Source organism: Struthio camelus, chromosome 34 (assembly GCF_040807025.1).
Source record: "Struthio camelus isolate bStrCam1 chromosome 34, bStrCam1.hap1, whole genome shotgun sequence".
Classification (NCBI taxonomy): domain Eukaryota; kingdom Metazoa; phylum Chordata; class Aves; order Struthioniformes; family Struthionidae; genus Struthio; species Struthio camelus.
In genome coordinates this window covers 77,727-90,504 of record NC_090975.1, presented here as the reverse complement: position 1 = coordinate 90,504, position 12,778 = coordinate 77,727, and the positions used below count along the sequence as shown (strand labels likewise).

The 12,778-nt window shown below is 66.3% G+C and overlaps 1 protein-coding gene across 1 annotated transcript in view; it reads right to left on the bottom strand.

The window, feature by feature from the left end:
• SHANK1 (SH3 and multiple ankyrin repeat domains 1) overlaps nt 1–12,778 on the bottom strand; it is a 51,391-nt gene that overhangs the window by 18,396 nt on the left and 20,217 nt on the right. The window contains exons 12-13 of the mRNA XM_068923412.1: nt 11,228–11,341; nt 9,438–9,513 (exon numbers count right to left, since the gene is read on the bottom strand). Of these exons, the coding sequence (XP_068779513.1) occupies nt 9,438–9,513; nt 11,228–11,341 (190 nt within the window). The remainder of the gene's footprint in view (nt 1–9,437; nt 9,514–11,227; nt 11,342–12,778) is intronic.

Below are 12,778 nucleotides of genomic sequence, written 5' to 3'. Positions count from 1 at the left end.
ACACATGCCACCGCCAAGGGGACATCAAAACTGGGGACACCAGGACCCAGGGGACATGGGGCTGGGGGGGTGGGGGACACATGCCACCACCGAGGGGACACCAAAACTGGGGACACCAGGACCCAGGGAACATGGGGCTGGATGGGGGGGGGACACCATGGCCGAGGGGACACCAAAACTGGGGACACCAGAGCCCAGGGGACATGGGGCTGGTGGGGGGGGGACATACCATGGCCAAGGGGACACCAAAACTGGGGACACCAGAGCCGAGGGGACGTGGGGCTGGGGGGGGGGACATGCCACCATCAAAGGGACACCAAAACTGGGGACACCAGAGCCGAGGGGACATGGGGCTGGGGGGGGGGAACACATGCCACCACCGAGGGGACACCAAAACTGGGGACACCAGGACCCAGGGGACATGGGGCTGGATGGGGGGGGGGACACCATGGCTGAGGGGACACCAAAACTGGGGACACCAGAGCCCAGGGGACATGGGGCTTATGGGGGGGGGGGGGACACCATGGCCGAGGGGACACCAAAACTGGGGACACCAGAGCCCAGGGGACATGGGGCTGATGGGGGGGGGACACCATGGCTGAGGGGACACCAAAACTGGGGACACCAGAGCCCAGGGGACATGGGGCTGGTGGGGGGGGGGACATACCATGGCCGAGGGGACACCAAAACTGGGGACACCAGCACCGAGGTGGCATGGGGCTGGACGGGGGGGGGGGGACATACCATGGCCAAGGGGACACCAAAACTGGGGACACCAGAGCCCAGGGGACATCAGAGCTGGGGACGTGGGGGGGGGGGGAAACATGCCACCACTGAAGGGACACCAAAATCGGAGACACCAGAGCCGAGGGGACATGGGGCTGGGGGGGGGGACACATGCCACCGCCAAGGGGACATCAAAACTGGGGACACCAGGACCGAGGTGGCATGGGGCTGGATGGGGGGGGGGGACACCATGGCTGAGGGGACACCAAAACTGGGGACACCAGAGCCCAGGGGACATGGGGCTGATGGGGGGGGGGACACCATGGCTGAGGGGACACCAAAACTGGGGACACCAGAGCCCAGGGGACATGGGGCTGATGGGGGGGGGACACCATGGCTGAGGGGACACCAAAACTGGGGACACCAGAGCCCAGGGGACATGGGGCTGATGGGGGGGGGGACACCATGGCTGAGGGGACACCAAAACTGGGGACACCAGAGCCCAGGGGACATGGGGCTGGGGGGGGGGGGACACCATGGCCGAGGGGACACCAAAACTGGGGACACCAGAGCCCAGGGGACATGGGGCTGATGGGGGGGGGGACACCATGGCTGAGGGGACACCAAAACTGGGGACACCAGAGCCCAGGGGACATGGGGCTGATGGGGGGGGGGGACACCATGGCCGAGGGGACACCAAAACTGGGGACACCAGAGCCCAGGGGACATGGGGCTGATGGGGGGGGGGGGGGGACACATGCCACGGCCGAGGAGGAGACACCAGAGCCCAGGGGACATGGAGCTGGGGGTGGGGGGGGACACTGGGCCGAGGGGACACCAAGACCGAGGAGACACCAAGACCGAGGAGATATCAAGACCGAGGAGATATCAAGACCGAGGGGACATCAGGACCGAGGGGACATCAGGACCGAGGAGACATCTGGGCCGAGGGGACATCGGGGCCGAGGGGACGGCGGGGCCGAGGGGACGGCGGCGGGGCGGGGGGGACGGCGGCGGGGCGGGGGGGACGGGGACGCGGAGCTGCAAGGGCCGGAGCAGTGCCGGGGGTGCCGGGGCCACCGGGGTCCCTACCTGTAGATGTACCAGACGCTGCGGCGGCGGGGGCCCAGCGCCGGCCAGCTGGAGGAGAGCGGGGCCGAGCCGGGGCGCGGGTCGCCCCGCCGGGCCATGGCCGCCCCCCACCCTGCCGCATCGCCGGCCCGGCGCCCGCCGGCACCCGCCGGCACCCGCCGGCCCCGGCCCCCCCCTCGCCCGTGTCACCCGTCACCCGCCGGCCGCCCGCCCGCCCGCCCGGTGACGGAGCCGCCGCCGTGACGGAGCCGCCGTAACCCCTTCGGTGCTGCCGCCGCCGCTGCGGCCCGCTCCGGCACCCGCTCGGCACCCGCTCCGGCACCCAGAGCTGCACCCAGGGCTGCACCCGCTCCTGCACCTGCTCCAGCACCCAGCGCTGCATCAGCTCCTGCACCCGCTCCGGCACCCAGAGCTGCACCCAGCATTGCACCCGCTCCTGCACCCGCTCCTGCACCCAGCGCTGCATCAGCTCCTGCACCCGCTCCGGCACCCAGAGCTGCATCAGCTCCTGCACCCACTCCGGCACCCAGAGCTGCACCCGGGGCTGCACCCGCTCCAGCACCCACTCCTGCACCCAGTGCTGCATCAGCTCCTGCACCCGCTCCGGCACCCAGAGCTGCATCAGCTCCTGCACCCACTCCGGCACCCAGAGCTGCATCCGGGGCTGCACCCGCTCCAGCACCCACTCCTGCACCCAGTGCTGCATCAGCTCCTGCACCCGCTCCAGCACCTGCTCCAGCACCCAGCACTGCATCAACTCCTGCACCCGCTCCAGCACCCAGAGCTGCACCCGGTGCTGCACCCGCTCCTGCACCAGCTCCGGCACCCGCTCCAGCACCCAGAGCTGCACCCGGTGCTGCACCCAGCATTGCACCTGCTCCTGCACCCGCTCCAGCACCCAGAGCTGCATCAGCTCCTGCACCCGCTCCAGCACCCAGAGCTGTACCCGGTGCTGCACCCGGTGCTGCATCAGCTCCGGCACCCGCTCCAGCACCCGCGTCAGCACCCGGCGCTGCACCCAGAGCTGCACCCAGAGCTGCACCAGCTCCAGCACCCGCTCCGGCACCCATTCCTGCACCCGCTCCAGCACCCAGCACTGTATCAGCTCCTGCACCTACTCCAGCACCCAGTGCTGCACCCGGCGCTGCACCAGCTCCTGCGCCCGCTCCAGCACCCGTGTCGGCACCCGGCGCTGCACCCAGAGCTGCACCCAGCATTGCACCAGCTCCTGCACCCGCGCCGGCATCCGTGCCGGCACCCTCTCTGGCACCCAGAGCTGCACCAGCTCCTGCACCAGCTCCTGCACCCAGTACTGCACCCAGGGCTGCACCAGCTCCTGCGCCCGCTCCGGCACCCGGCACTGCACCAGCTTCGGCACCCACTCCGGCATCTGGTGCTGCACCCAGGGCTGCACCCAGGGCTGCACCAGCTCCTGCACCTGTGCCGGCACCCGCTCCAGCACCCACTCTGGCACCCAGAGCTGCATCAGCTCCCGTACCTGCACTGGCACCCAGCGCTGCACCCGCTCCAGCACCCAGCGCTGCACCATCTCCAGCACCTGCTCCAGCACCCGGTGCTGCACCCAGGGCTGCACCAGCTCCTGCACCGGCTCCAGCACCCAGCACTGCGCCCGCTCCAGCACCCGCTCTGGCACCCGTGCCAGAGACTGCACCTGCACCAGCACCCACTCCAGCACCCAGCGCTGCACCCGCTCCAGCACCCAGCGCTGCACCCAGCGCTGCACCAGCTCCAGCACCAGCTCCAGCACCCAGCGCTGCACCCAGGGCTGCACCCGGCGCTGCACCCGCTCCGGCACCCGGTGCTGCACCAGCTCCAGCTCCGACACCTGCACCCAGCTCCGGTTTCGGCACCGGCATCGGATCCAGCCCAAGCTTGGACTGAGGACCCCAAAGAGAGACTGGAGACCCCCAAACTCGTCACAGGCACCCCCAAAAGCGGCCCCAACCCCCTCCCCAAACCATCCCAGGCACCCCCAAACCATCCAGAGGACACCCAAAACAGCCCGGAGACCCCCAGAAACCTTCCCAGCGGCCCCAAAACCAAACTGAATGCCCCCAAAACCAGACCAGAGACCCCCCAAACCCACCACGGGGACCCCAAAACGAGGCTGAGATCCCCCCCAAACAACCAGCTGACCCCAAAACCAGCCTGGAGACCCCCAAATCCATCACAGAGAACCCCAAACCAGCCTGAGGACCCCAAAACCAGCCTAGGAAGCCCCCAAATCATCCCAGGGAGCCCCCAATCCATCACGAGGACCCCAAAGCTACTGAGACCCCCCAAACTAAACCGGAGACCCCCAAAACCCATCTCAGGGACCCCAAAATGAGGCTGAGAACCCCCAAACCAGACAGGTGACCTCCAAACCAGCCTGGAGACCCAAAACACCAGCACGGGGACCCCCCCAATCCATCACAAGGACCCCAAAACCAGCCGGAGAGCCCCCAAACCCTCAAGGAGACCCCCAAAATCATCCCAGGGACCCCAAAACCCATCATGGGGTCCCTCCGATCCATCACAAGGAGCCCAAAAACAGCACAAGGACCCCCAAACCATCAAGGAGACCCCAAAAATCATCCCCAGGGACATCAAAACCATCATGGGGACCCCAAAACAACACTGAGAACCCCCAAACCAGACAGATGACCCCAAAACCAGCCTGGAGACCCCAAAACACCAGCACGGAGACCCCAACAACCATCACAAGGAGCCCAAAAACAGCCCGAGAACCCCCAAAATCATCAAGGAGACCCCAAAAATAATCCCAGGGATCCCAAAACCATCATGGGGATCCCAAAAATGAGGCTGAGAACCCCCAACCGGGGCAAGTGACCCCCAAACCAGCCTGGAGACCCCAAAACACCAGCATGGGGACTCCAACAGCCATTACAAGGACCCCAAAACAGCCCGAGAACCCCCAAACCAGCCTGAAGACCCCAAAGTCATCACAGGAACCCCCCAAAACCTCAAGGGGGCCCCAAAACCAGGTGAAGAACCCCCAAATCCACCCAAACACCCCCAAAACCAGCCCTCCCCCCCCAGCGTGAGCTCATACCGACGTGGGGCGGCACGCGGGGACACGGGGTGACACGCGTGCCCGGGGGCCACACACATGCACACGGGCGCACACGCTAAGGGCCCCCGCGGCGGGCGGGGGGGTCGCACATGGGAGGGCACGCGTGGGCCCGAGCACACGCGTGGGGCGGCGCAGGCACACGGGCACGCGACACGGGAGCACACACGTGTGCACCCGCTGCCCCGCTCGCACGGGCACTCTGATGGCCCCCCGCTGCCCCATAGCTCCCCACTGCCCCATAACTCCCCCAACTGCCCCAGAGCTCCCCACTGCCCCATAGCCCCCCTCAACTGCCCCATGGCCAACTGCCCCATAGCCCCCCTCAACTGCCCCATAGCCCCCCATTGCCCCATAGCCAACTGCCCTATAGCCCCCCTCAACTGCCCCATAGCCCCCCCACTGCCCCATAGCCCCCCTCAACTGCCCCATAGCCAACTGCCCTATAGCCCCCCTCAACTGCCCCAGAGCCCCCCCACTACCTCATAGCCTCCCACTGCCCCATAGTTCCCCTCAACTGCCCCATAGCCCCCCCACTGCCCTATAGCCCCCCTCAACTGCCCCAGAGCCCCCCACTACCCCATAGCCTCCCACTGCCCCATAGTTCCCCTCAACTGCCCCAGAGCCTCCCCACTGCCCTATAGCCCCCCTCAACTGCCCCAGAGCCCCCTACCACCCCATAGCCTCCCACTGCCCCATAGCCCCCCCACTACCCCAGAGCCCCCCCACTGCCCTATAGCCCCCCTCAACTGCCCCAGAGCCCCCTACCACCCCATAGCCTCCCACTGCCCCATAGCCCCCCACTACCCCAGAGCCCCCCCACTGCCCTATAGCCCCCCTCAACTGCCCCAGAGCCCCCCACTACCCCATAGCCTCCCACTGCCCCATAGTTCCCCTCAACTGCCCCAGAGCCCCCCCACTGCCCTATAGCCCCCCTCAACTGCCCCAGAGCCCCCCACTACCCCATAGCCTCCCACTGCCCTATAGCCCCCCCTCAACTGCCCCAGAGCCCCCCCACTACCTCATAGCCTCCCACTGCCCCATAGTTCCCCTCAACTGCCCCATAGCCCCCCCACTGCCCTATAGCCCCCCTCAACTGCCCCAGAGCCCCCCACTACCCCATAGCCTCCCACTGCCCCATAGTTCCCCTCAACTGCCCCATAGCCTCCCACTGCCCTATAGCCCCCCTCAACTGCCCCAGAGCCCCCTACCACCCCATAGCCTCCCACTGCCCCATAGCCCCCCCACTACCCCAGAGCCCCCCCACTGCCCTATAGCCCCCCTCAACTGCCCCAGAGCCCCCTACCACCCCATAGCCTCCCACTGCCCCATAGCCCCCCACTACCCCAGAGCCCCCCCACTGCCCTATAGCCCCCCTCAACTGCCCCAGAGCCCCCCACTACCCCATAGCCTCCCACTGCCCCATAGTTCCCCTCAACTGCCCCAGAGCCCCCCCACTGCCCTATAGCCCCCCTCAACTGCCCCAGAGCCCCCCACTACCCCATAGCCTCCCACTGCCCTATAGCCCCCCTTCAACTGCCCCAGAGCCCCCTACCACCCCATAGCCCCCCACTGCCCCATAGCCCCCCCACTACCCCAGAGCCCCCCCACTGCCCTATAGCCCCCCTCAACTGCCCCAGAGCCCCCTACCACCCCATAGCCCCCCACTGCCCCATAGCCCCCCCACTACCCCAGAGCCCCCCCACTGCCCTATAGCCCCCCTCAACTGCCCCAGAGCCCCCCACTACCCCATAGCCTCCCACTGCCCCATAGTTCCCCTCAACTGTCCCATAACCCCCAACTGCCCCATAGCCCCCTCAACTGCCCCATAGCCACCTGTCCCATAGCCCCCCTCAACTGCCCCAGAGCCCCCCACTGCCCTATAGCCCCCCATTGCCCCATAGTCCCCCCAACTGCCCCATAGCCTCCCTCAACTGCCCCACAACCCCCTCACTGCCCCATAGCTCCCAACTACCTCATAGCCTCCAGCTGCCCCATAGCTCAACTGCCCCATAGCCCCCCACTGCCCCATAGCCCCCAACTACCCCATAGCCCCAACTGTCCCATAGCCCCCAACTACCCCATAGCCCCCCACTGCCCCATAGCCCCAACTGCCCCATAGCCCCCAACTACCCCATAGTCCCCAATGGCCCCATAGTCCCCAATGGCCCCATAGCTCCAGCTGCCCCATAGCCCCCCACTGCCCCATAGCTCCAACTGCCCCATGGCCCCCAACTGCCCCATAGCCTCCCACGGCCCCACTGCCCCCCAGTTGCTCCCAATCCTCCCACTATCAACTGCCCCAGAGCCCCCCCATTGCCCCCAGCCCCACAACTGCCCCCAGACAACTGCCTCACCCCCCCACTGCCCCATAGCCCCCCAGCCCCACAACCTCCCCCAAACCCCCTGCATCGCCCCATAGCCCCCCAGCCCCACAAGCCCCCCCATCACCCCATAGCCCCCCCCAGCTCCTTCCCCAATCGCCCCATAACCCCACAACTGCCCCCCAGCCCCCCCCAACTCACCCCGGCTCCTCGGGCCCCATGGCGCCGCCCGGGGGGTCCCGCAGCACCCATGGGTGCCCCCCCCGGCCCCCCGCAGCCGCCGCGCCGCCGGGCGCCGTGATGTGGGTCACGGCGGGGGGGGGGCAACACGCGTGTGCACACGCATGCACCCCCCCCCCCGGCACATGCTCAAGGACGGACACGGAAACGGGCCAGGTCCCGGGGGGGCCCAGGCGTCCGGGCGGTGCTGGGGGGGCTGGGGGAGGGCTGGGGGCAGAGCTGCAGGGTTTGGGGGGGGATTCAGGTGGAATCCGGAGGATTTGGGGTCAGTTTGGGGGGGATTTGGGGCAGTTTGGGGGATTTGGGGCAGAATTGCAGCGTTTTGGGGGGGTTAGGGGGTTTGGGGTCAGTTTAGGGGGATTTGGGGCAGTTTGGGGGGATTTGGGGTGGATTTGCAGTGTTTTTGGGGGGTGGGGGGATTTGGAGGATTTGGGGCCAGTTTGGGGGGATTTGGGGTGGTTTGGGGGATTTGGGGTGGATTTGCAGGATTTGGGGGGGGGATTTGGAGGATTTGGGGCCAGTTTGGGGGGATTTGGGGCAGTTTGGGGGATTTGGGGCAGATTTGCAGGATTTGGGGGGGGATTTGGAGGATTTGGGGCCAGTTTGGGGGGATTTGGGGTGGATTCGCAGCGTTTGTGGGGATTTGGGGCAGATTTGCAGCGTTTGGGGGGATTTGGGGGAATTTGGAGGATTTGGGGCCAGTTTGGGGGGATTTGGGGCGGTTTGGGGGATTTGGGGTGGATTTGCAGGATTTGGGGGGATTTGGGGGGATTTGGGAAGGATTTGGGGCCAGTTTGGGGGGATTTGGGGGGGATTTGGGGGAAATATGTGGGATTTTGGAGGGATTTGGGGGTTCAGGGGGATTTGGGGGGTGTATGAGGGAATTTGGGGGGATTTGGAGAATTTGGGGGGTGTTGGGGAGTTTGGGGGGATTTGGGGAGTTTTGGGGCAGTTTGGGGGATTTGGGGGCTTTTGGAGGGTTTTGGGGGTTGGGGGATTTGAGGAGTTTGGGGGGATTTGGAGAGCTTGGGGGGATTGGGGGATATTGGGAGGGTTTGGATATAATTGGGGGGAGTTTGGGGGCTTTGGGGATTTTGGGGGAGTTTAGGGGTTTTAGGGGGGTTTGGAGGAGGTTGGGGGAGGGTTGGGGGCTTTGGTGGGGTTGGGCGGTTCTGAGACCATTTTGGGGAGGTTTAGGGGGATTTGGGGGGAATTGGGGTGTTTGGGGGGGATTTGGGAAGGTTCTGGGGGGTTTTGGGGCTCTGGGGTGGGTTTTTGGGGTGGTTTGGGGGGTTTAGTGAGTTTGGGAATTTGAGAAGGTTTGGGGGGGTCCTTGGTTGGATTTGGGGGTGTTTGGGGGGATTTGGGAGGATTCTGGGGAGGTTTGGGGGGGTCCTGGGGTGGATTTGGGGGTGTTTGAGGGGATTTGGGAGGGTTCTGGGGGTGTTTGGGGGGTTCTGGGGGGCTCTGGGGTGGATTTGGGGGGTGTTTGGGGGGATTTGGGGGGCTGAGGATTTGGGAGGGTTCTGGGGAGGTTTGGGGGGTGTTTGGGGGGATTTGGGGGTGTTTGAGGGGATTTGGGAGGGTTCTGGGGGTGTTTGGGGGGTCCTGGAGTGGATTTGGGAGTGTTTGGGGGGATTTGGGAGGGTTCTGGGGGTGTTTGGGGGGGTTCTGGGGGGTTCTGGGGTGGGTTTAGGGGGTGTTTGGGGGGATTTGGGGGGTTGAGGATTTGGGAGGGTTCTGGGGGGTTCTGGGGTGGGTTTAGGGGGTATTTGGGGGATGTGGGGGGGATTTGGGGGGTTGGGGATTTGGGAGGGTTCTGGGGAGGTTCTGGGCAGTGTTTGGGGTGGATTTGGGGGGTGTTTAGGGGGATTTGGGGGGGTTGAGGACTTGGGAGGGTTCTGGGGAGATTCGGGGGGGCTCGGGGGGGTTCGGGTGTTTCGGGGGGGGCCGGCTCTCACCTGGGGGCGTCGAAGCTGTCGTAGGAGCCCACCGTGTAGTGCCGGAAGAGGCGCTTGGCCTTGTCGCTGCGGCTCTCTGCGGGCACCGGCGCGTCGGGGGGGGCCGGGGGGGCCGGCACCCCGACATCGGGGGTTGGGGGGGTCCCGGCACCCCCACATCCAGGGTCTGGGGGGGGGTCCGGGCACCCCGAAAGGGATGGGAGGGTCCCATTTGGGGGGTCCCATTCGGAGAGGGTGTCATAGTAGGGTCCCATTTGGGGAGGGGGGCCCAGTTTGGGGGTCTAGTTTGGGGGGGGTCCAATAGTGGGGGTCCCATTTGGGGGGGTCCCAGTTTGGGGGTCTCATTTGAGAGGGTCCTATAGTGGGGGGGGTCCCATTTTGGGGAGTCTCAGGGGGGCCCATGGGGAGACCCCAGTTTGGGGGTCCCATTGAGGAGGGGGTCACATTGGGAGAGGGTGCTCCCAATTTGGGAGTCCCATGGGGGGGGTTCCACTGGGGGGGTCCCTTTGGGGGGGTCCTATTTGGGGGGAGGTCCCAGTTTTGGGGTCCCAATTTGGGGGTCCCATTGAGGGGGTGGTCCCAGATTCGGGGTCCATTTGGGGGGGAGGTCCCATGGGGAGGGTCCCTTTTTGGGGGGGGTCCCAGGTTCAGGGTCCCTTGAGGGGGGAGGTCCCATGGGGGGGGTCCCATTTTTGGGGATCCCAAGTTCAGGGTCCCTTGGGGGGAGGTCCCATTCTGGGGGTCCCATTTTGGGGGGGGTCCTAGGTTCTGGGTCCCTTGATGGGGGAGGTCCCATGGGGGGGGTCCCATTTTTGGGGGTCCCAGGTTCAGGGTCCCTTGGGGGGGAGGTCCCATGGGGCGGGGGTCCCATTTTGGGGGTCCCAGGTTCAGGGTCCCTTGAGGGGGGAGGTCCCATGGGGCGGGGGTCCCATTTTTGGGGGTCCCAAGTTCAGGGTCCCTTGGGGGGAGGTCCCATGGGGGGGCCCATTTTGGGGGTCCCAGGTTCGGGGTCCCTTGAGGGGGTCCCATGGGGGGGTCCCGTTTTGGGAGGGTCCCTTGAGGAGGTCCCATGGGGGGGTCCCATTTTGGGGGTCCCAGGTTCGAAGTCCCTTGAAGGGGTTCCCATGGGGGGGATCCCTTTTGGGGGTCCCAGGTTCGGGGTCCCTTGAAGGGGTTCCCATGGGGGGGTCCCGTTTTGGGAGGGTCCCTTGAGGAGGTCCCATGGGGGGGTCCCATTTTTGGGGGTCCCAGGTTCGAAGTCCCTTGAAGGGGTTCCCATAGGGGGGGCCCATTTTGGGGGTCCCAGGTTCGGGGTCCCTTGAGGGGGTCCCATGGGGGGGTCCCGTTTTGGGAGGGTCCCTTGAGGAGGTCCCATGGGGGGGGTCCCATTTTTGGGGGTCCCAGGTTCGAAGTCCCTTGAAGGGGTTCCCATGGGGGCGGGTCCCATTTTGGGGGTCCCAGGTTCGGGGTCCCTTGAGGGGGTCCCATGGGGGGGTCCCGTTTTGGGAGGGTTCCTTGAAGAGGTCCCATGGGGGGGGTCCCATTTTGGGGGTCCCAGGTTCAAAGTCCCTTGAAGGGGTTCCCATGGGGGGGTGTCCCATTTTGGGGGTCCCAGGTTCGAAGTCCCTTGAAGGGGTTCCCATGGGGGGGTCCCATTTTTGGGGGTCCCAGGTTCGAAGTCCCTTGAAGGAGTTCCCATGGGGGGGGGTCCCATTTTTGGGGGTCCCAGGTTCGGGGTCCCTTGAAGGGAGTCCCACTGGGTGGGGGTCCCGTTTTGGGGGTGCCCGTACCCGTCTTGCCGTCGGGGGTCCGGGCCGGCACCTCCTCGACGCAGTCGGAGGGGAACCAGCCGATGCGGCCCTTGGCCTGGCCCTCCCAGAAGCCGCCCTCGCCCACGCTGAGCACTGGCGCACCCAAAAGCCCCCACGTTCACCCCAAAACCCCCGCACGCCCCAAGCACCGCCAAAACATCCCAGACTTGCCCCCAAACACCCTCAAAACTCACCCCCAAATCCCAATAGCCTCCAACACCCCTCCAAACCACGCACCCGGGTGTCCGGGGCACCCAACACCCCTCCAAACCACGCACCCGGGTGTCCGGGGCACCCACCATCCCTCCAAACCACGCACCCGGGTGTCCAGGGCACCCAACACCCCTCCAAACCACGCACCCGGGTGTCCGGGGGCACCCAACACCCCTCCAAACCACACACCCGGGTGTCCAGGGGCACCCAACACCCCTCCAAACCACGCACCCGGGTGTCCGGGGCACCCACCATCCCTCCAAACCATGCACCCGGGTGTCCGGGGGCACCCACCATCCCTCCAAACCACGCACCCAGCTGTCCAGGGCACCCAACACCCCTCCAAACCACGCACCCGGGTGTCCGGGGCACCCAACACCCCTCCAAACCACGCACCCAGCTGTCCAGGGCACCCAACACCCCTCCAAACCACGCACCCAGGTGTCCAGGGGCACCCAACACCCCTCCAAACCACGCACCCGGGTGTCCGGGGCACCCAACACCCCTCCAAACCACGCACCCGGGTGTCCGGAGCACCCAACACCCCTCCAAACCACGCACCCAGGTGTCCGGGGGCACCCAACACCCCTCCAAACCACGCACCTGGGTGTCCAGGAGCACCCAACACCCCTCCAAACCACGCACCCAGCTGTCCAGGGCACCCAACACCCCTCCAAACCACGCACCCAGGTGTCCAGGGGCACCCACCATCCCTCCAAACCACGCACCCGGGTGTCCAGGGGCACCCAACACCCCTCCAAACCACGCACCCGGGTGTCCAGGGGCACCCAACACCCCTCCAAACCACGCACCCGGGTGTCCGGGGCACCCAACACCCCTCCAAACCACGCACCTGGGTGTCCAGGGGCACCCAACACCCCTCCAAACCACGCACCCAGGTGTCGGGGGCACCCAACACACCTCCAAACCACGCACCCAGCTGTCCAGGGCACCCAACACCCCTCCAAACCACGCACCCGGGTGTCCGGGGCACCCACCATCCCTCCAAACCACGCACCCGGGTGTCCAGGGCACCCAACACCCCTCCAAACCACGCACCCAGGTGTCCGGGGCACCCAACATCCCTCCAAACCACGCACCCGGGTGTCCAGGGCACCCAACACCCCTCCAAACCACGCACCCGGGTGTCCGGGGGCACCCAACACCCCTCCAAACCACACACCCGGGTGTCCAGGGGCACCCAACACCCCTCCAAACCACGCACCCGGGTGTCCGGGGGCACCCAACACCCCTCCAAACCACGCACCCACATGTCGGGGGTACCCAACACCCCTCCAAACCATGCACCCGGGTGTC